Here is a 22,847-nt window from a genome sequence, read left to right on the forward strand (position 1 = left end):
TTTCCAGTGACAGTTCAGCTCTGTTTAAGAGGATGAGTGTTTAAGCTACGGGGCAGTTTCTGGTACGTTGTTTTTCCGTTGCAAGGACGCTGACTTGGGAATCACATTCATAAGATGCTTGTTGCCTTCAGATGCTGGAGGGACTCCAGCTGTTGAGTTCTCCTGCACCCTGAAAATGTGTGATTTAACCCTTCCTTGCCAGCATGTGGAGGCAGAATAATATGATGAAGAGCCACTGGCTGGCCCTCCCAGAGCCTGGAACACCAAGCAGGAAGATGTAACCTGAGATAGCAAACTGGGGAAGGGTGCCACCAGCCCAGGAACTCACCAGCTCTGCACGAGAGGCTGAAAATATCAGCCAGCTGAAAAAGGCAAAGGATGGCCCACCTCCTTCATGGGAATGAGGTTTTGTCATGACAGAACAGCTCTTGGAGTCCTTCCTCCTATACCAGAAGCTTGCATGGCAGTGTTATGGCCACATCCCCATCACACCCTTCTGAGAAGGGCAGTCAACAGCAGTCCCTTGGAGTATCCCTTCCTTGGAGGGAGAAGCATATTGCCGTGAGAGCCAATATTATTCTGAAATAATTTGTTGAAGGAAACCGGTACCATCAGTTCTCTCTGCAACGCTTTTTCCTCGCAGTGCTCTCACAAAGGAGGGAGGTGAGGTTGCATCAGTTCTGCAGGTGGGATCTGACACACAAGGCTGGATGGGTCACTGAGCAGAGAACTGCACCTCTCAGAGCAGTGCCTTACCAACGCATCCACCTTTTCCTGCAATGTCTTTCCAAGCTGTAGCTCTCTCTGGGATCCCCATGCAGGGATTCATGGGTGCTTGAAGTCACATGTTCCCTTCACCCACATCCCAGAGCGGAGCGCGATGCAATCCCATGCTAGGGCTGAGCTCCGGTGTGCAGAGGGTTAAACCGCATGGCTTCTCTATGCGGGTCAGAGCGTCCTCCTTTAAATGCAATATTTACTGTTTTACTTTCCCTTTCTTTCATCTGAATGGGAGGATTGTACATTTACTCCCTCCCGCCCTTTGTCCCTGCTTTGTTTTGTTTTGAGTTCTGGCGAACCAGTAAAACAGAAAGGCCGCGATCGGATCCTGCTGGGAGCGACTGGCGGTGCCGTCCCCGGGAGACCCCGCTCACGCTGCGCTGCCGTTCCGTCCTTTCTCTCAAATGGGCAATGATTTATGCAAGGCTTCGGTGCCGACTTGCTCTCTGTTGATGCAGCCAAGGGAGGGAGGGGGGGGCTTAATTATGACAGCACTGGACAATAAATGGGGAAAACCAGACGGGAGTTGGGAATTGCAGCCCTCCGGTTTCCCCCTTTCCATCCCCCAAAGCCCCAAGCAACGTTTTAACAATCTCCATCCCTTTTCCGCCGTGCCCTTGGCTGGGGCACGCAGCCGGAATCACAGCGATACGCTGAACCCTCTGTCTCATATAAATGTTTTACATTCTTGCCTGTGTGCTGCGCAGCCACCGCTGCTGGGACTTCACGTGCACTGTTACACGCACTGCCTGAAGCTGTGTGTGGTGCAAGGCTTCTTTCCAGCCCTGGGAACCTGGGAAAATACATTATGCTGCAGCCATTTTAGTGTAACATCCACTGTTCATGTGTGCTTTGGTTTAATGTTGGCCACCAGTGACGCTTCTGGTTCTTATATCTAAATATTCTGCTGCATGTGCTCCCTTTGTGTCTCTACCATTTTGGCTGGTGAAGGATGTCATTACTCAGTCTCCCCCAGTTGCTTCAGATTGTCCCAATAAGTTACCTCTGCATATCCATTTGGTGTTCTGGCTGCCTACAGACACAGCGGTTGATGTAGCCCAGAGCAGACAGTGTTGGCTGCAAACACTGCGCAGCTCCTGTGCTGGAAGCCCATCTGCATTGCAGGGTCCCTGCTCAGTCTTGTTCTGAATGGGAACAACACTTGCTGCAAGAGCAGGGAATTGCCATTCTTCTGAAGGTTACTGAAGAAACCCAGAGACATCTTCCCAGGGAGAGGGATCCTGCAGGTTTTTGAGAAACTAGAACTGAAGGAAGAGATTGACTCTTTCTTACTTGTTTTTGTCTATCTCCTTCTTGGTTAGCATACATTTCCTTGTTTCATCTCATTGCTTTGCCATTTTGCCTTAGCATTTGCCTTCTTTGTGGCCTTGGGCTACTGGAAAACTTCAGCAACCTGCAGCAGTTATTCACTATGTATTTGCACTTGTGCCTAATTGGAAGGGTAATTGATTCAGCAGCCTTCAGCAATGCCACCCAGTGGCAACCTTGCTCATGCAGGTGCTGCACATTTGTCTGCTGTCCCTGTGGTCCCTGCACTGGGCAATCTGCTGCTGAGCTGTCATGTATGTCCCGCCTGTGTCCTGTCTGTGCAGCCTATGCTGATGTCAGGAGGGTTGGTGACATTGGATGGCAAAGCTCTCCTGGTCTCCATCGTGGCACAGTGGCATGGCAGGTGCCTAGGACATCACCCCTGGATGAATTTCTAGCACAAGCATCTCAATCCAGGCTCTGAGCTCTCCTGAGTTCTTCCAAACACTCCTCACCTGGACACTGCTCCCATGAGCATGACAAGGGCTCTGCAGCTCCGGAGCCACGTGTGGCTGCTCACTGCTTCTGCTGAGCCCATCAGTGCCTCAGTGAGGAGCTCCCGTCTTCAGTGACACTCAGAGGAAGGCATTTAACTGTACTGTGGGAAGAACATTAATGCTTGAAGTCTCTTGGCATTTGGAGTTCTCATCCAGACCATACCAATGGAGAATCCATCTTGTCTGTGCCTTGCTCAGCAGCCACCTCCCAGCAGCACTCAGGATGCTGCCCAGAACCGAACAAGCCGGGGCACAGCTGAACTGGCACCGCCCTGCCGGCTCTGGGCAGGTTGTGAGGTGTTTCAGCAGGAGGTGGATCCCCTCCGTTACAGACTCACTGGATTAACAACTTGGAGATACCTGTCTCCCCACGACCCTTGCTGAGACTGGGGACAAGGTCATGAGGACTGCATAGTGAGAGCTGATGGTGGCACAGGATGGTCCTTTGCATCTCCAGCGCCAGAAACCCACTAAGCTGGAAGGAAGGATGCTGTACATCAGTGCTCCAGAACCTTAGCTTGAAATTACGTGTTTCAATCTCCCTGTTTTACAGCAGGTCTGTGTTTGCTTCATCATCCCAAATGCCGTTAAATGCTGACTAATCCTGGTTAGGCTGTTTTTTGGGTTATTTTCCCAAGATAGTTTGTGAGTAGTGAGGCAGACCTGCTGCCCTGCTGACCCCTCGGACCTTTATTTCCTGCCAACATCCCAATAATGTGACACTATCCAAGGCAAAATGAGTTTACACAAAGGTCCAATTAACCCAGAGGAAATCTAGCCAGTGCGGCAGTGAAAATAATGGTGACTCCCAGTGTGTGCAACCCAGGAGCTCCCGCTATCGATGCTCTTGGGGAAGCTGTGCTGACATTTAAGGAAATGCTTGCAAAACAAAGCCACGCTACGAGCTTGGCCTTTCTATGAAATGTGCTTAACTCATCCCCTGTAGTGTGCGTTGTGGCTCTCAGATCCCAGTGCTGCCATTCCAGCTGGTCCAAAGCAGAACCAGCTGTGGAGTTCAGTGCTCCTATGGCCGGGAGCACCCCGTCTGCTCTGGTAGCCAGTGGGAATTGCTGAGCAGCACGCGAGGGATGCTGGGCTGCCTCAACCGGCAAGGCGGACCAAAGAAATTGTTTACTTTCCAGCAAGTAGAACTGAGAATTAATTGTGCTCTTCTCATTCCTCAGGGTCTAATGGGATTCATTGGTCCAGTAGGGGAGCCTGGAATAGTGGGAGAAAAGGTAAGATTGCTGACAATGAATTAGTTGCTCTGACTTTTGCAGGATGAGGGAGACTGGGGCGGGGGGATATTGAAGAGGTTTAAGTCGTCTGCAACACCCAGCTGGGAATGCAGCACGTCCAGGGTGTCTGAGCTAGTCTTGGGCCAGGCAAATGTCATCCACTTTGTATTTAGGAATTAGCATGCACTTACCCTCCAAGGAGATGCTGTCAAATATTCTCTGAAAACACTGTTTTTTAAAATTTTATTCATTCATAATCTGCCAGAAATCCTGTGTCTGACAGTCAGTTCTGCTTTTTATTTGGGAATGAAGGAACTGAATGAAAGGAACCATCAGCCCTTGTTCCTGGTCAAGGGATGAGTCCAAGGAGTCCAGGTTGCAGGGCTGAGCCTGTGCTCAACAGGATTGCTCACCAAATTCTCAGAGACAGAATAAGAGTGCAGACACATGCCTGAGCATAGGCTGCTCCAAACACCCCCCCTTTTCGTTTAACCAGCCCCATGCTGCCTGCCTGCCTGCCCGGTTGCGTTGGGCACGCTGCTAAGGGCTGGTGCCCTCTGCTGTGCAGCACTGATACCTGCTTCTTCCAGGAGGAAAAATGACTTTATTTTCCATGGAAAAAAAGTAAATGCCCATTTATTCATTTTCCGTTAGAGTGCAAAATGATGCATTCCACACCTCAGCTCTCTCTCTCTCTTTTATCACTCCAAGCCCTGTCCTCTGGGTAATGATATCACACCTCTGTGACATTACGCCGTGTTTGCTGTAGGTGCATTTCCTTGTTGCCTGCAGCAGCTCTGGTAGCCGTGCTCTTGCTGCTGTTTTGGGGCAGTAGCAAAAGCAGACTTAGTCCAAACTGTCAAAGCACGCAAGGAGTAAAAGGAAGGATGTGATGTGAGCTGTGTTTTACAGAAGGAAAATAGGAACAAAGCTGTGGAGTGTCCGAGTCACTGCCTCTCAGTGACTGAGAGAGCTGTGTCTGCCGCCCTGAATTAAGTGAGGAATGAGGAGTCTGCCATGCAGGAGATGTGGGAATTGAATTCACATCTGGCCCTACTGACTCCTATGCCAATGACCACGTGAGCTATCCTCCTGCTACAGATTGACTCTGTGCATGGCCATGTTACATTGGTGTCAAGGCAAACCCTTTGAAAGTCTGCCCTAGGAGATCCTCAGCACAGCTGCGATTTCTATCAGACTTCTCCTTCTCTACCAACACAAACTTAGGGATGACAAAAATAGCTATCATCAAATCAAAACCTCAACCAGGCCTCCAGTTGGCATAGTGTCCTGCAGCTTACTATGTTGCTGCGAGCTAAATGAAGTGGGAAATGTGCTTTCATTAGACAGAGCTGAGTCAGCAATCTCTACCCTGAGAGCTGCAAAACTTAAGACTGAAGCCAGTAGAATCCAAAGATTATCAAAGAGAACAATGCAGTTAATACATACTTAATAAAATCCATACATTCGCAGGAAAAAAAAAAACAAACCTTACGTTGGTTTACGAGGGCCAACTGGTGACAACACACACTCTGGGGCTTGTTTTTAATAAGATGCTTAGAGCCCAGAAAATATTTCCCCTTACAGTGTAACTGCTGGAAGGTAGGTCAGAATTTGGGCGTAAACTACTTGGCAGTGTTTGCTGACTCCTCCTCCCTCATCCCCCCGAGCACTTCAGCGTTACACACCTAATTCCCTGTGCATTGCCAGGGCTGCGGGGGCGAGTGCGGTGGGAATTGCTGCTCTCCTCGAAAAACAAGCAGCTGACATCCCATGGCCAGAGCTCTGCCCAGCGGTCACACATCCGTGGTCATGGTGATGCTCACAGATCCTTGGGCCTCTTCCTCCATCCTTGGCCAAGGGTGTACTTGGAGAAGTGACATGTTCTGTAGGTGGGGGTGGGGTATGTTATTTATTTTAATGCCAAATGTCGGCTTAGTTTAAAGGAGCTGGTATCTTCATCTGGCTCCGTATCCCCAAAAACGCAGGTCTGCAGATGGCTGCTGTTTGCACTGTGGTCTCCGTGTGAGCTGCAGGACAAGGGGTCCCCTAGAAATGCCTGCAGTCTCCTGAAAGCACAGACACCCATTCTAGGCAGTCTCTTTGTGTTTTGTCACTGTGATTCTCAGCCCTCATGTCCACAGCTCTCCAGTCCACGTTCCTGAAAACATCAGAACGCGGTGGTGCAAGGCATGTGGTGCCGTGGGTGGGATCCAGCCCCAGCCCTGCAGGGACTCGAAGGAGGGCTCAGTCGCTCAATTCTTGCCCCCCAGTGTTTGAAGATAGATCTCTTGGGGTACAGAAGGTCAGCTCATGCTTGTTGTAGTCCTTTAGCTGCTCTGATGAGGTGGATACCTGAAAGAGGATGACTTGTGTTCTGTGCTGGAAGCCCTTCCGGTGGAAATCTGGTAGCACGGACTGAGATTTGAGGATCTTTCAGTTATTTTATTGCTGTAGATCATTATGTGTAGATCACAATTCCTCACTTTCCTCCACTCACCTTTGTCTCTCCCAGGGTGACCGCGGCTCAGTGGGACCCCCAGGCCCTCCCGGAGTCAAGGGGTCGATGGTAAGGAGTAAGTCTGCATTCTCCCGCTCTTGCTGCTGCCTCTCTCTCTGTCCTAGGGAAGGATGAAGGATCCTGGTCTTTGGGTTGCGTGGGAATAGCTGAAATCCTTCCTGTCTCTGTGGGATGGGGATGCTGTTTGACTGAGTGGATACTGAGGTATCACCACTCCCCAGCACTTAGTGTCTCCTTCAGAGAAACATTGGGGTTCTACATGTGTTCTGAATCTCCACAGCTGAGGACCTGTTGTGTCAAGTGGACACAACTAGGAACCACAACCTGTGGCACCTGAGGGATTACCCGCAGGCCTCAAGTTGTGCCAGGGGACATTCAGATTGGATATTAGGAAAATTTCTTCTCAGAAAGAGCAGTGCTGCACTGGCAAAGGCTGCCAGGGAGTGATGGCTCACTGTCCCCGGAGGTGTTCCAGAGCCATGGGCATGTGGCACTGAGGGACGTGTCATTGGGCCCGGTGGGGTGGGTTGATGGTTGGGCTTGATCCTAGAGATCTTTTCCAACATTAAGGATTCTATGATTCTATGATAACCTTTTTCCAAGCATCCTGGCTTCTGAACAGATGGGGTTCGGGAGCAGAGATTTCCAAACCCCTGTTGTTCACACCCTGCCGTGCTGTCAGAGGCAGCTGGAGATGTGGGGCTGCTTGGGCAGCACACCATGCTGCTTTACTGTGACATTTGCACTTCTCTTTGGGGATGCTCGTTTAGGAGGAGACCTCGGTGAGATCCTGTCTTGCTCTGACACACACCCGCTGTGTACCATAACACAGGACCCAAGGACAGATTATCACCGTAATTCAGCCCACTGTGTTCTGGGTTGTTCAGAAAACCTAGCTGCTTCAATTGCTAGCAAAGCTGGGGCTGGGCTGACAGCCTGGCCTTGACCATCTGCCCCCGAGCTCTTTTACCCCAGCAAATAACTGCCCTCCCTGACCTGCAAGCAGCAGCGGTGCCTCATTTTCTGTCTTCTCATTTGGAGGAAGAAGGGCTGGGCAGATTCCAGGAACTCACACCAGATGTTCTTCTTCCTTCCCTCACAGGGGCACCCCGGGATACCAGGAGCAGTGGGTTTTCCCGGAATCCCTGGACCAGCAGTAAGTAAAGCTTATCATCCCTTGTAACAGTGCATGCCAACAGTCAGCGTTCTGTATCCTGGGCATTCATGTGTTGAGTCAAACAACTGTGTCCCAGCTGATTTAAGTCTGAAGGACAGTTTATGAACCAATTTTGCTCAGCATGTGAATTCCCACATTGTGGTAAACTGGGAGGAAAATTACAGGAGTGGAGAGGAGAGTGCCAAAGGTTTGGCCTTCAGCTTCATGGCAGCTCTGCCCGATGCAGGAGCACAGGGATGCTCGGTGCCCACCAGCAGCAGCGGTCCTTCCGTTTCCTTTGGTGCCCTGTTCTCCTGCAGGCAAACAGCCAACAGGTTCATCCAAGCAAAATGTTTCCTCCAAGGCTGCATCTTAAAAAGTCATAATTCAATAAGTCAAACTTCCCTGCAAAGCCAGTAAATCAAATAATCCCCTAATATTAAATCCCTGCTCTTATTAACTCCAGCTGTTTCTTCCTGTTTCTCCACCAAACAACCCTTCATTATTTGCTTCTCCAGCCAGACCTGTGGCATGTTGTTATTTGTCCTCAGCTGTTATGCTCCTCAAGGGGAAGCTATCCAGTGAGCCTGGTTAATTCAACAGAGCGTGAATGGGAAGCAAAGGTGTAGTCAATGGTAGGAGAATCTACCCTTGACTTCAGCTCACTGAGGGTTCTGAATTCCTTTTCCCTCTTCCTGCCCACCATCATGGTATACTCTTCATGTTAGTCTGTGGTTTTGAAGATAATGTACCTACACATAGGTAACTAAAGGTTACTCATCTTCTATAATACTTCCTTCACATTCCCAGCATGGTATCTAATTGCTGCCCTCAAAATTTTGCCCTCTCAATTAATCTTTTAATAAGCTGTTTGGGATAGCCTGAGACTTTCAGTAGGATATTCCAAATACCAGCAAAGAATTTCATTTCAGTATGTGTTTATCATAAAAATTTCTATAAAACAGGCATCTGACACATCTACTGCTTGCCTGTGCCAGTCACTGCTGACCTCACCAGCCAAAGGGAGATTTACTGTGATTAGAAGTAGAGTTGCCATAAACCAGCCTTTCCATTTTGGGTGCAAACAGCTCAGTGTTTGTGTTCTGGTCGCACATGCCATGCAGAATAACTCAGCTCCAAAAGCAAGATCTTTATGAGCCGCAGTGGTACAAGCAGTAGGGAGATCACAGCCCAGCTCTGTTCTGGTCCTTGGTGGAGCTCACAGGGTTGACAGTTGGCAAAAACTATTAATATATAAATAGCAAACTTGATGTGGAATTTTTGAGAGAGTAAGAATGTGTCACTCTGAGGTTTTCTTTTCTGACAGCAGAAAGGCACCGAATTCAAATATAGGTTTTTAAAGTTGCAATATAGACATAAGCCCTATTAATTGAACACCTCTCAAGATCTGAATCTGATACGCATTGTAACCGAAGAAAGCTCGTTAATTTTCTTCTGTATTTCCCATATGCACTTAATGAATAGAGCGAGAACAAAGAAAACCCGAAGCTTTTCTGTAAGGGTGAGAGGGGCTCCAATAGTCTGAATGAAATCAGCATCTGTCTGCCAGCACGGATATTTGTGCAGCATTCGCAGGGCAACAATTGCTCAAAAATAAAATCAGAGTTTGGCTGAAAAAGGCAAACTTGGATACCTAAGATGAGGTGTCTGATTTTGTATTTGGATGAGTGAAGAAAATGTCCTGGTTATTATTATTTTTTGTGCCGACACAGCGTAACAGCTGCTTTTAATAGTTGTGGAGGGAACTGATGCTCAACTGGATGCTCAAATTGTACCACTCACACAGACAACAGCCTGCACACACTTAAGCACACAGACCTCAGCCAGAACGCTTGGCCTAAATGTTGATAACCGAGAGGCAATCAGTGAGTTCAGAAGAAGACTGTCTGCAGCCAAGTAGACATGGCTGTGGGTTGGCAGGAGCTCAGGAGCCCACCTGCTGGTAGGGGCTCTGCAGTTGATGGGGGGATATGGGGTGTCACCTGCCTGCTTCCCACATCCTCACTGTGCTCCCTCTCCCTGCAGGGTCCAGCAGGAGCCCGTGGTGCACCAGGGATCAGAGGGGTGAAGGGCCGCCGGGTAAGTGCTCCCTGCAGGCTGTAATGCCTCTCCTCTTCTGATCTTTGGGAGGGGAATCAAGAAAGACAAGAAAGACACTGAGGCCTTGGAGCATGTCCAGAGAAGGGCAACGGAGCTGTGAAAGATCTGGAGCACAGTGCTATGGGGAGCAGCTGAGGGAGCTGGGATGGATCACTGTGGAGCAGAGGAGACTCAGGGGAGACCTCATTGCTCCCTATAATCCCTGACAGGAGGTCGTGATGAGGTGGGGGTCGGCGTTTGCTCCCAGGGAACAGTAATAGGATAAGAGGGGATGGCCTCACATTGTGCTGGGGAGGTTCAGGTTGGGTACTGGGGAACATTTCTTCTCAGAAAGAGCGATGCTGCACTGGCACAGGCTGCCTGGGGAGTAGTGGGGTCACCGTCCATGGAGGTGTTCAGGAACCGTGGAGATGTGGCACTGAGGGACATGGTCAGTGGGCATGAGGGGTTGGATTGGGGTTGAACATGATCTTTCCAACCTTAACAATTCTATGATTCTGTGAATCTGGCTGATTGGTTTGGGGATGTGAATCTTTGCAGAGGTTGGGGCAGATATAGAACGGTCATTGAAACAAATCTTATGGGACACAACTGCAAGTGATGGGGGTGAGCAGAAGGTTGCCCAAGTGTGCTGTTGTGAAAGCAGTTCAGCCTGTCCCAGCCCCCTGCAGTGTCAGACAGGGTTTGTGGATGCTTCTGGTGAGGATGGTGAAGATTTGGTCACTTGAGAGTGGGTCGCAGTGCGTGTAAAGGACCAGGAAAGGCACTTGTGCTACCAGTGTTCTGCAGGGTTGTCAGAAAGGTGTGTTTGACACTGTCATCTACAAGCATGGCCTATGTTTTCCTGTGTGTTTTTCCAGCCCATAACACAAGGCCCTGACTTTATCCGTGTGTATCTAACAGCACCAGCATAAAGCACATGTGAACCCTTTCCCTGCCTGGGGAGAGCTGGTCCCCAGCCTGGCATTGGGGCACAGCACTGGCAAGCACTGCTGACAGTGCTACGAGTGCATGTTACACTGGGTGAATATTTCACAAACACTCAGCGTCAACTCATTGTGGTTCTTCCTGCTCCATTTGGGTGACAGCCGACAGCAGAATGACCTCCAGACCTGCCAAAGCTGCTTGTTTTCCTGGCTGTGTCCTCCAGCCCGCATCCCACTGAGCTCCTCAGTCTTTCTTCTTCCTCAACGGGACATTCATTGCAGGAGCATCTCTGCTGTGGGCTGTTTCCCCTTATCCAGCTGCTTTACAAAGTATTAATAACAAGCACACATGTATTCTGCTGAAGGCCCCAGTAACAACATATTTTGCACTTCTCCCTCCAAGGACCTTACGATATCTGTTTCCGTGTTTCGTTTTCAAAGATGTAGGCTGAAGTAAACTAAACATTTTACCCACCCCCAGTCTCTGCTTCTACTGCAACTCCTGCCTGGGGAATTCGGGACATCCCAGGGCTGCGTATGTTTCCGTATACCAGAGCTAATGCTCCATTTGAATAGCTGGGACTGGCAAAAGGAAATGGAATAACCAGCTAGAAAGCTCTATAACCACAGTTATGTACCCTGGAACATCTCTAAGCTTTAAAAGCACAGCTAGAAGGGCACCAATGACATTCAATCCCAGCTGATGCGTATGGGGCTTCAGCTTTGAGCTCATGACTGGACAGAACTTCTACAGAGGAAGGTCCCTGTGTCTCTGGGAGCCAGGTTTCTGTGTACTACACAGTGATTAATTGAGCTGTCCAGGCTCTCCATGAGCCTGAAGGATGAGAAAGTGGAGGCTTTCCTCTGGGGGAGGCGTTGAGTGGACGTCAGAAAATGTCTCAAGGTAAAAGTGCAGCAGGGAGCTGAACGGGAAATGCCTTCTGAATGAATCCCAGGCTGCCGGCTGTGCGGGCTCTCGGAGAGGTGGGAGCACATCGGGCATGTCTGCCAGAGGCTCTGATGTGCACTGGGACAGGAGTGCCCCACTGCCTGCACTGAGCCTGTCCTCATGGCAGCAGCTGCACCACCACAGTGTTGGGCTCCTGGCCTGTGCAAGGCTCACTCATGTCATACAATCGTAGAACAACCCAAACTGGAAGGAACCCATAACGATCAAGCCCAATGCTCTTCAGCTTCTTACATCTCTCTTGGCCTGAAGTCCTTGAGCCACAGCGAGGGTACGCCTGACCGGGCCGTTTTCAGCTCCACTCATACCAGCAGGAGGGATGAAGGGGATATTTATTATCACGCTCGTAAATCCGAGAGCCAAGCTGGATCCAGTTCCCAAGACAGAGGTTGGCTGGCACAGCAGGGTGCTGGGTTTGGATGTAGCTGGATCCAGAGATGGGGAGCCAAGCCCTTAGGAGCAATCCTGCAGCACACCACTCCCGCCAGCCATGTCCATCCCCAGAGTGATGTACTACATGTCAGAGATGTTCAGCTTGGCGGCCCTGGGCTGTGTTTCCTCTCCAGAACCACAGTAATTCAATCCCTACAGAATTTGCAAGACGGGCATCCTTTCTAAGAATGCCAGCAGAGAAAGGGAATTTGGATCCTACAGATTTCAGTGAGTATGATGCAGGGAAGTTGGTGTTGTAAGGACCAGCAGATCTCCTGCCTAGAGGATTTCTGGTTTGTATCTCTGTCTCTCACGTTTTCTTTCTCTTCGTACTCTCAGAAGATATTCCAGGCACATAGTATTCTGTGTTTGCTTACTTTGTCCTGCTATTCCGGCTCTTGGTTTTCTCAGGACGTAGAAATGATCCCCAATTGTAATTTCAGACATTACCCTCTGTCTATCCCCGTTTACAGAAGGGATGTAATTCAATTCAGAGTGGAAACATGAAGGCAGCCTCCGCCAGATGTTTGTGGATTCCATGAGCTCTGTTTGTGGAGACTTCATTAAAGCAATTTCACTTTTGAAGAAAACGTAAATAGCAAATATGGTTTTGATTGTCGGGAACAATGGAGCCTTTTTGGGGTCTGTATTTATGTTGTGATAGCTTTTGAGTTGTCAGGATAGACGTACAAGTTTTGAAAAGAATATCCTTAAAGAATTGTGACTTTCTTTTCAGTCATGACAAGGCATTGTTCCTCCCCATCTCTTTGCTTTGCGCATCCAACCAACACTGAGCGGTCTTGCACAGACACAGCGTTCCTTCTTCGATTCCCAAAGGATGAGGAACAGGGACCTGCAAGTCCAGGCTTCCTTCCCTTCATCACTCTTCAGTGTAGTGCCTGGACGTGTGCTTAACCTTCTGTAAAGAGGCCGTGCCCCATTCTTCTGGCCAAAATATCCATGTTTCTGGAGTTTTCTCCTCTCGCTGGATGGGATGCTGGCTTTCCAAGTCCCAAACCACATTTCTCTGTTCTACCATGCCACCAAGTCCTGCATTCAGTATTGCCCAGGTGCAGCCTGCAGAGAGGAGATAGTGCTCATGCACCTGTTGGAGGACTGCTGTCTCCCTGCCAGCCATCCCCACTGCTTTGCAGCATCACAGGCTGCAGGAATTCGTAAACACGAGGAGTTTGTGGTGTTATGTAAGCAATCTGGAAGTAGTTGCTTATTCCAGGCCCAGCTGAGAAGTTGCCTATAGAGAAATAGCAGAGGTGTTTTTGGTTTGTTCCCAGGGATCTTGCTAGTTGGCTGAGAAAGCATTAGGTATGTTTGAGGGCGAGTTAGCTACGGATCTATGGTTGGTGATGTCTCCCAGCTTCAGTCAAGGCATCTGCTTGCTTTTCATTTGGCTGGACTGTGGTAGTAGGTGGATGTGAGGTGTCATCTGGTCTGGTGGCACTGCCCCAGGACATCTCTGTGACTTTGGATGTGCTTCTTTGGGGTGGACATAGCAATGCCACTGAGCTACACACTGACCCCAGCAGGCGAGCAGGTTCTCAGATCTCCATCACCTGCGAACCTGCATCTCTCTGTGCAGCCCAAAGGAGCAGACGGGTCTCCATCTAACCCCGCTTTTTTTCCTGTTTGCTTTGTAAAGCTGCTCAGAGCTTGCACTGTGTGTGCAGCCCTGGCCCAGCAGGACCTCCCCTGAGCTGTGCGCTGCCATACGAATCTTCACCTGGACCAAAGCAAGGCTTCCTTTGCTGTTCCATGGGCTCCTGGAGATCACAGAATCACAGAATCATTAAGGTTGGAAAAGACCACTGAGATCATCAAGTCCAACCGTCAACCTATCACCACCTCACATGCTGACACCAGCAAGAAAACCGTTCTCACCACATCTCTTACCCCATTCTCAGGATGAGTCTGTGCCCCGCATGCCCTCGTGTGCCTGGGGAAGGCAGCGTGCCGTGCACCGCGGTGTTGGCATGGGATGGGCTGGAGAGCTGCCAGGACCTCGCTCACCCCTCTCTAACCAGCACTGTCAGGAGAAGAGAGATTTGAAGATTTTGCTAATTGGCTGAATGCAGCCTTCCCTGTCAGGGCGAATTAGGGGAAGCCTTCATCCTGGGTCGGAGCCCAGGAGGCTTGGGGAAGATGAAGCTTGCCACATGCATTTGCGCACACGGGGTCACTTTCTCCTCCTTTGGGTCAGGCGCTGATGAGATGTGTTGTGATGGGATTAGCCAGGTGACTGCTGCGAAGGGAGATTGCCCTGGCAGGTCCTGCCACGCTGCTGACAGGGCTCTGCTGGAGGGAACGCAGATACCACAAACACGGCCGTGCTGCAGCGCTGGGCTGGGGCACAGTCCCTCTGTCCGTCTGTCCCGCAGACCCGGCAGAGCTGTGTTTTACTGGCATGCAGTGCAGGCTTTTGGTTAGTTTGTCTCTGGTACGCTCGGCGGCACAGGGTTTTGCCAAGCACAGTAGAAGTTTTTGCATTATTTAATATTGACAGCATTTGTCTGCTGTAACAATTTGGCCAAGTTTCCTGCACATCTTCTGCTGTTACACTGCCGTTCTTTGTGAGTCTCTCCCTGTGCCTGTCATTCTGGAGTTGCTTTTCTAACGCGTTGGCTCCCTGATGCTCTTATTACTTTTGGCACTGGGTTTGCATCCCGATTAAGCACATTGGCTCCTGTTTTCTCTATTTCCGCGTTGGCCCACTCTCAGAATTCCTCTTACCATTACATTCTAGCACCACTCTGTGTTATTATTTATTATTTATATTGCAGTAGCGCCTGAGAGTCCCAGCTGAGATCACAGCCTGATTATGAACATGACGTGCATTCATACAGTCTCTCAGTATTCCCTTTTTATACCGTTTTATTTTCCCTGACCACGGCTCTGTTTATTCTCCATCAGCGTGACACGTGGGTTTCTGGGGTTCGAGCGGTGCGGAGGGCTGTGCATTCAGCCTTGCTGCAGCTGGAAGCTCTGTCACGGGCCTTCTCTGCAAGACCAGGACTGTCACAGCTCAACCCTCTGAAAGAACACCTTCCCCTCCTGCAGCACACCTGAGCCGTGCCATGAGTTCGTTGGGATCCTTTGATGCCTGGACTCTTGTGGGTGCCACCAGCACCTTGGGTGTCCCCTGCACCTCAGGTCTCCCATGCTGCTTGGACTTACCCATGCATAGATGCTGGCCCAGGACAAGAGGTGGCAAAGCAGGCATAGCCAGCTGCTTAGGGACCAGGGAGCTATAATGTCAGCTGGGGACTCTTGTGCCTTTCTGTGTGTTTTATCATAGAGTCATGGAATCATTAAGCTTGGAAAAGACCACTAGGATCTGCAAGTCCAACCCCAGCCCATCCCCACCATGCCCTCTGACCATGTCCCTCAGTGCCTCATCTCCATGGTTCTTCAAAACCTCCAAGGGTGGTGACTCCACCATTCTGTAGCTTGATTGTCCCAGTTGTGGCCACGAAGCAGTGTGATATGCCAAGGAGCAGTTGGAAAAGCAGTGTTTATAGGAAGGAAGAGATCTGATATCAATAAGGCTAGAACTGCGAGCCTGCGCACTGCAAAGCCGTCATTGTGTAAGTGTTGCCTGAGAATAAGGCTGTTCCTCACATGCCTTTCTCCTCTGGCTTTGGTTTGCAGCTGGTAATTAAGTTTAAAAAGCAATAAAAATGTTCTGGTGCTGTGTGCTGGCAAATGGGTGGAAATGAAACAGAACAAAGTACAGAAGGGATCTTTTGAGCCCTGGACTTCCCCGCTCGGCCTCCCCATGCGTGATTGGCTTCCCCAGGACCACTCTCGTGGCCTTCCAGGTGCCACAGCTAGGGTACTGCTGTACTTCCCAGGGAGCCAAACCCTCATTTTTTCCACTCTTCTGCCTTTTTCCAGGGTGCCAGAGGGCCTGATGGACCAGTAGGCGAGCCGGGGTCACGAGGTTCCAAGGTGAGCACCAGCTTGGCTGAGACTGCTCTTGGCTGTGTTGTGGACAGACCAAGGTCACAGTGGCTCCATGAGCACTAGCCAGCAGGAACAAGTTCTCTATGCAGCCAGAGAAAAACCTTCCTCCAAAGCAGTGTTTGCTCAAAAATGACTTGGGTCATGTCGCTCACTGCCCAAACTCCCTGCTGGTTGGGGTGCTCCTCAGGGCAGGGTGCTGGGCATCTGCCCTTTCAAGAGCTGCAGGGATCTGGAGGGGATATCTGGTGCAGAAAAATGCAAGAGCAGGTGGGCTGGTGCAGAAGAGCATCACCAATACCATTTGTGCTCCTGCCAACATGTGTTTGTCTTTTTGCTTTGCAGGGCCGTCCAGGGGAGCCAGGCAAGCTGGGGCCAGATGGGCTGCAGGTACGTCCTGCAGCCAGTGCCTGCCCGATGTGGCAAGGTGTCAAACCCCTCTGGGGGCACACACAGTGCCCAGGGACCTGAAGCTTCTCCTGGCCAAAGCACCACAGGTGTCTGAGCACAGATCCAGCTGCTAACGTCTGTCACTGTGTGTTCACAGGGGAAGATGGGCGAGACTGGGGAGACGGGATCCCGTGGCTTTCCAGTAAGTGTCCATCAGGGTGCTTCCTCTTAGAAACTCATTTTCACACAAGTTCCTAAGTTTTAGGTCCTAGTCCAGGGGGAAGGGCTCGGACATCTCAAACTTACAGGGCCACCTCTCCACTTTTTTTCTTGGAGCTTTTGAGATACATGTTACTGCTGGGAGGCACGAAGCATTGCCATGGGGTTGGAGCTGACCTTGGTGTGTTTCTTTTTCCTAGGGTATCCAAGGGCCTTCTGGACCTCCAGGAGCAAAAGGGGCACCAGGCGACCCGGCAAGTGCCTTATGACTCTCTCTTCATCTGTCACACACAGACACCTCATTGCTTTCTCTGTCTGTTTGTCTCTCCTCACTCCCACTCCCAATTTCTCTGTCCCTGCCAGTTTCAATGAGGTCAGAGATGAGAAAGACTTGGCTAGAGCCCTACAAGGCATGAGGAGAAATGAGGTCAGACCCCTGAAAAGCATAAGAGGGGCATGGATCAACCAGGAGAGTGTAGGATACAGCCTGGGCTGGATTTTGGAAGGAAATGGAGGAAAGAAAGGCAAGATTTGGTCTGAGACAGAGTCAGATGTATTGGGAGGAGTTGGGCTGGATGGGGACCAGAAGAGAGGCTGACAGTGCCAGAAGTGAGCCCACAGCCTTGGGGGAGGCACTGGGAGATGTTGGATGAAGACACAGACTTGGGAAGAGCCAGCAGGAATGGCCCTCCCCACTGAAGCAGGATGAGGGTTATCTCCTGCCATCTGTGTCTATGGGACTGACCAGGACAGAGACAGAAGAGCATACCAGACACTTCCATGTTACTGACTGCAGTTGATTTAGGTGGGAGCAAGATGGTGAAGGGCCTTCTGAGCTGTTGTGGTGACTCAGCACGCCCACTGCAGTCTCTCCATCTCGCTGCCCGTAGCTCTGCTGTGATGTGGGAGGGAACCGGTGTTTTACCTTACAGGAAATGGTACCCCTCAGAAATAAAAACAGTTGTATGAAAAGAGCCTTGTGTTTCTGTTTTCCAGGGTCCACAAGGACCACAGGGACCACCTGGACCTTTGGGAGAAATTGGCCATAAGGTAGGTCTGGTCTTTGCTCTTATTTCTTTTTCCCTCACACAGAGAATCGCAGAGGTGCAACCTTCCACACCCAGGGACATGAGCAGGAAGGATTTCCCTCAAGTCTGAATTTCAGCTTCCAAAGCAAACAACGAGACAGAAATTCTAACATCATTCTCATCTCAGGCCATAGACACCCAGCTGGTACCTGGGCCACCACATCTTCACAACAAGAGCAACATTTCAAAGCTCTCACAAACACGTCCCAGGCGTGGCTCTACCACCACACCGTACCACAATGCAGAGTCAGGAACAAACTGTAGCCCTCAAACTGAGAAGTGGTATTTTCTGTCCCACCCACTGGTCCCTTTTGCTGGCAAGACACAGTTGTGGATGGCCAGGGCAGTCCCTTTTTATGTCACTGCCGCCGGTGAAAGAAGCTCTGAGAAATGCCTTTGCTGCTGACAGTGCTTTTTGGGTTGTTGTTGCCATGAAGCAATGGCACAAACACACCATAACCAAAGCAGCAGCAGCTGCCAAACAGTGTCCTGATGGATTGCAGGAGATGCCCCCGTGGCTTCCTCCTAGCTCATCTGCAGACTCTGCTCGATTTGACTCTCCATGAAATATCAGCATTTTGTCTGAGTGTAACAGTTCCCCTTGGTAGCTCCTTTCCATATATCCCAAACTGTAAAGCAGCCGTGATGTTTCACTTGGTTGTAAAAACAGCAGCAAAGGTACCTTATAATACAGCCTACTGCAAAGTGTATGAGTCACGAAAGTTTCCATTCTCATGGCTGCTAGACTGGATGGAGCGGGCTCTCAGCGTGGTAAACCACACTGGGGAGCTGGAAAGCTGCTACTGAGCCACTCTGGATGCTGCCAACCAAGAAAGTACAGAGCTTTATTCAAATCTGTGTCTCTTCCAGGAGCCTTTCTCTGCACTGGCACCTCTGGAGAAACCAAAGCAGGATTTTTGCTTTCATTGGAGCTTGAATTTTCTCATTTCGTGACTTGACCATTTGTTAATAAACCCAACACTCGCCCTGCTCCCTCCTCTACCCAAATCCATTGCAGCAAGCCAGGAACTGGCTCTCTTCCCTGGGCAGCCGAGTGCTCCTTTTGACTATGTGTTCTTTTTTCCTTTATTCCAAACTGCAAAGAGAAGGGAGAGCGCTGTCCGGAAAGCAAATATCCTAAGTAAATAACCCCCTGGAATCCTTTAAAGACAAGCTTTGGTCTTGTTTTACCAATTGTCATTCTTCCCAGGGTAGTAGAAAATGTGCAAAGATTAAAGCTCCTAGCTGGCATTGGTACCAGAGGTGTTGAGTGGCCCCACTATTGCAAAGCTGCGACACCAAGGAAGAGCACCTTCCCTCTATCTGCCTGACTTCCTGTAGTTTTTGGCTGTCTATGGGGTGCCAGCCCCTCTGCCAGGATCAGCAGCCTTAGCAAGCAGAGGGCTGGAAGGAGTTACTGAGGAGAACAGGGGCGTGGGAGATGCACAGAGCCCTTGCAGGGACCAGGCTGTGCCTCTTTGATGCTGCATACCCTGAGCCAGCTCCGGGGCGGTGATTGCATTGCAACCAGGGCTGTGCTGTCCCGGGGGGTCTCTGCTAAAGGAATTAGGTCTTTGATCTTGTTTTCTGCTTGGTTACAATGGTTTTTTTCATTATCTTTTTTTTTTTTTTCCCAGGGACCGCCTGGCCCAATGGGACAACCTGGCCTTGCAGGTGAACCTGGCATGAAGGTAAGAAAAACCCTTTGTGCAATTTCCCTGTCAGAGCTTGGGAAGGAGTTTGGCAATAAATTTCAGCCCTGTCGTAAATCCCAAGTCTGAGTGAAGAAGGGAGTCCTCAAGACCCAGAGATCCAGGCAGCTTCCAACATGGAACAAGAAGGGCCGAGGTCTCAAGTGTATAAATACCCTCAGACAAGGTCCCACCAGTTCCCAAGCCTCCGCTCTGCGGGGACTGGGCTTCTCCGGTGGTTATGGGGGAGGGTGCCCTCCTTCAGGGCCATGAATGCACCTTCTTGTCTACATGGAAAAGCCTTCAAAAAATATCTCTTTGTTTGACAAAGATCCCTGTGCAGAGCAGCTCAAAGGGGGGTTAATTTTATTTTGCCCTCCCTCTGCTTGGTTTGAAGGTTTGCTCCTGCATGGAGAGCTCGTGAACAGACTCTATGGGGATTCAGTGCAATTTCCTCTATGCTCACCCTCTGTCCCTACCCCCAGCCCCATCCTATGCCTCTTTTTCCTTAGCAAATCCTCTGAGGCTTCACCAGAACTACCATGTCTATGGCATCCTGATCCCGTGCTCCTGACTGTCCCTCCACACTGTTGGTGGAACAGGGCACAATGGTTTGCACGAGCACCCCTTTACCCCTGTCAGAGCTCTCTGGCTCTGCAGGCAGCTGCTATCACCCCTCAGTGCCCCGACAGGTGTTCAGTGCCCCATACTCACCATCAGTAAGCAGCTTGTCTCCTTGTCTGTGATGCCTTCTTTCTAGGGTGATCCTGGCCAGCTGGGAGTTCCTGGAGAGCAAGGCCTCATTGGTCAAAGAGTGAGTACCCACCTTCTGGTGGCACTTCTCCATCTCATCAGCTCCCCAGAGGCTCTTCTCCCTGCTCACCCACAGCCTGTGGGCAAAGAGCCTCTCTCCCAGGCATCCCATAGCCCTCCCAGCCCCATTTGCTTCTGTGCCTTCCCCACAACTTGAGCTGAGCTCCACCAAGCGGGGAGACACTGGCTGCTCTGTGGGAGGGAGTAGGGATGAAAGCAGAGCCTGAAGCTGGCTGTGGCTCTTGTCCCTTCTCAAAGCTAAGATCAAGAGTCTTCTGGTGAAAGCATGGGGGGAAAAAGTGTGTTTGGGCATAGCTTTATGTGGCTTGCTTCTGTCTTGCAGGGAGAAACAGGGCTGGAAGGGGACAGCGGGCCACCTGGTCCAGATGGAGCCAAGGTAAAATTTGGGATGCATGGGGTCTACAGCAGGGAGTGTATTCTGGTGCAGTGTTCCCTTACCCCCTCGCTTCTTTGATGGGTTAATTTATTTAGAAATAAGAAGTCAGGATATTTTTTTCTGCAGACACACATAATGGACTCCTCGTGTTTCACTCCTCTACCCACATTTTTGGCGTATGATCAGATCTCCAAAAAGGTCAACTTCTTTAAAATCTAGTTTCCAACAATTTGTCTGTTTTATTTGAGTTTTTACAGATTAAATTTCCAGCTAATTAGGAATTCCTGGGCCTGGCAGGGGAAACTAAAAAATTGTCCATCACTGCCCCCTGTACCGCTGACCGGAGCATAGTTTGCAAGGAAAGAAATGAGATCCCCCTCCTCTTGGCGAAGTCCCAGATGCTTGCTCAGAGCTTGCATTGCTCTCTTTATCTCACTGCTGTGTTGCTACCTTGCCTTTGGAACAGGACTCCATTTCTGTCCTTGCACAGCCGGCCTTTCCAAACAGGCCAACTGTTTTGTTCCATGGAAAGAAAAAGCAGCCGGTCCCACAACAATGCATTTTATTGCTTCGTTCTGGTTAAGCTGTTTGCCATGTGTCTTCATTTCTGCTTATCTCTGAATGCTGGACCAAAAGATTTGCCCTTAAAGGCAGTTAGGTCCTCTGACTTCTCTTGCCATCCCCAAGAGCTCTTGAACCAAGCCAGGTATCACAGAACCTCAGGGATTGGAAAGGACATCTGGAGATCATCTAGTCCAGCCTGAATGTGTCTCTGGGCAGCAGAAGAGCCGCTGCTCACTGCAGAGATGTCGTTGTGACCAGATGAGACATGGCTCTGCTCTAGCACAGCTAAAAGTGGGTACCAAAGCCACCAAGGCCAGTTGGCTGTCAATTCAGAATTGGTCCTTTTGATCATCTCCATGAAATGTGCCATCAGCTGTAAAAGCAGAGGATTGCCCTAATCCACTGCTCCAACCACGAGACTCTTTCAGGGCAAAGTGATGGCTTTGCAGCGTTGATCCCAGCCCTTGCAGGAGCCAAGTGCCCCTCCAGACAAACCCATCAAACCCATTCAGTCTTCCAGCATCCAGAGTGCAGGGCTCCTGGGTGAGGCAGGGGACTTTGTCAGATCTCGTCCACTGTCTCATTCATGTGGGAGGTTCAGGCCTCACTGCAGGAGGAGCAAAGTTCACGTTACCCTATGTAATGGGGGAGTTCCTCCTTCTCCAGCCAAGAGATTTTAAAAAAAAAACATGGTTTTGCTCATTTTGTTAAATGTCAAGTGTATTATGACTCATCCTCATTCATCCTTTTGCTTGCAGGCTCTTTTCCTCCCAGACTCCTGAAATATTAATTATGGAGTGTGTTTTTTCCCTCGCAAGAGCTGTGTACGGTGACCCATGTGTTGTGTGGGTATGCAAACTCCCACCTCCTCTCTTCCACAGGGAGACAAAGGAGAGCAAGGCCTGGACGGAGAGAAAGGAGAAAAAGGCACTGAAGGACTGAAGGGAAAAGAAGGACCTCCTGGATATCCCGGCATCACAGGTGTCCGAGTGAGTCTGAGAAAGCATCCTGCTCGCCTCCGCCAGCCGGTCCGTGGGGTTCCTGGAGCAGCTGGTGCTCTCCTCCTGGCTGCACAGGCAGCCTGTGTGTATTGCAGGTAGCTGGGTGGGTGCATGAGCCCAGCATAGCTCCCGCACCTCTCCGTAGGGCCATCTGTGTGATTCTGGGGGTTGCATCTTGCCCCAAAGGGATCAGCAATGAGTGCTTCGTGCTCTTGTCTAAAGCTGTTGTGTGCAGGGTGATTTTCACCTTCATGGCTGGAGTGTGGCCTAGATGTGCAGTGTGGGCTCCCTTTTGTGTTCCCCTGCTCAGACATAGGGCACACAGTGAGCCCTGGGTTGCAGAAGGCAAACCAGCTAGTCCAAAGGGCTGAGAGCCTTCTACAACCATGGCAGAAATGAAAGCCTGCAATGTTGTGTCTGGGGAGCTGGATTGCACTAAAACCCTAGCAAGAACAAAATATGCCTTAAGTCATCATTTTATTTATTATTGCAAGGATAGCAATTACCGTCAACATTAATACTCTGTGACAGGACATGTCATCTTGCAGCAAAACACGTGGGGGCAGATTGAGTGGGAGATGCAGGCAGTGAACCAGGACACTGCTTAGGGCAGGATGTTGTCCAAGATGTGACTCGATGCAAGTGTTGGCACACAGTAAGTTATTTTTGCAAAAAAATTTTTAAAAACCTGCAAAATAGGAGCAGGGTTGGTCATCAAGATGTGGATCACTCGTTTCTGATT

The 22,847-nt window shown here is 50.2% G+C and overlaps 1 protein-coding gene across 2 annotated transcripts in view; it reads left to right on the forward strand.

The window, feature by feature from the left end:
* The window catches only part of COL27A1 (collagen type XXVII alpha 1 chain), a 126,985-nt gene that overhangs the window by 72,259 nt on the left and 31,879 nt on the right, over positions 1 to 22,847 (forward strand). For both annotated transcript variants that reach the window (XM_021413746.1, XM_021413745.1), the window contains exons 25-37: positions 3,791 to 3,844; positions 6,360 to 6,413; positions 7,468 to 7,521; positions 9,568 to 9,621; positions 15,877 to 15,930; positions 16,288 to 16,332; positions 16,490 to 16,534; positions 16,752 to 16,805; positions 17,548 to 17,601; positions 19,277 to 19,330; positions 20,091 to 20,144; positions 20,487 to 20,540; positions 21,986 to 22,093. In XM_021413746.1, coding sequence (XP_021269421.1) covers positions 3,791 to 3,844; positions 6,360 to 6,413; positions 7,468 to 7,521; positions 9,568 to 9,621; positions 15,877 to 15,930; positions 16,288 to 16,332; positions 16,490 to 16,534; positions 16,752 to 16,805; positions 17,548 to 17,601; positions 19,277 to 19,330; positions 20,091 to 20,144; positions 20,487 to 20,540; positions 21,986 to 22,093 — 738 coding nt within the window. The remainder of the gene's footprint in view (positions 1 to 3,790; positions 3,845 to 6,359; positions 6,414 to 7,467; positions 7,522 to 9,567; positions 9,622 to 15,876; positions 15,931 to 16,287; positions 16,333 to 16,489; positions 16,535 to 16,751; positions 16,806 to 17,547; positions 17,602 to 19,276; positions 19,331 to 20,090; positions 20,145 to 20,486; positions 20,541 to 21,985; positions 22,094 to 22,847) is intronic.

This window comes from Numida meleagris, chromosome 16, assembly GCF_002078875.1.
Source record: "Numida meleagris isolate 19003 breed g44 Domestic line chromosome 16, NumMel1.0, whole genome shotgun sequence".
Taxonomy (NCBI): domain Eukaryota; kingdom Metazoa; phylum Chordata; class Aves; order Galliformes; family Numididae; genus Numida; species Numida meleagris.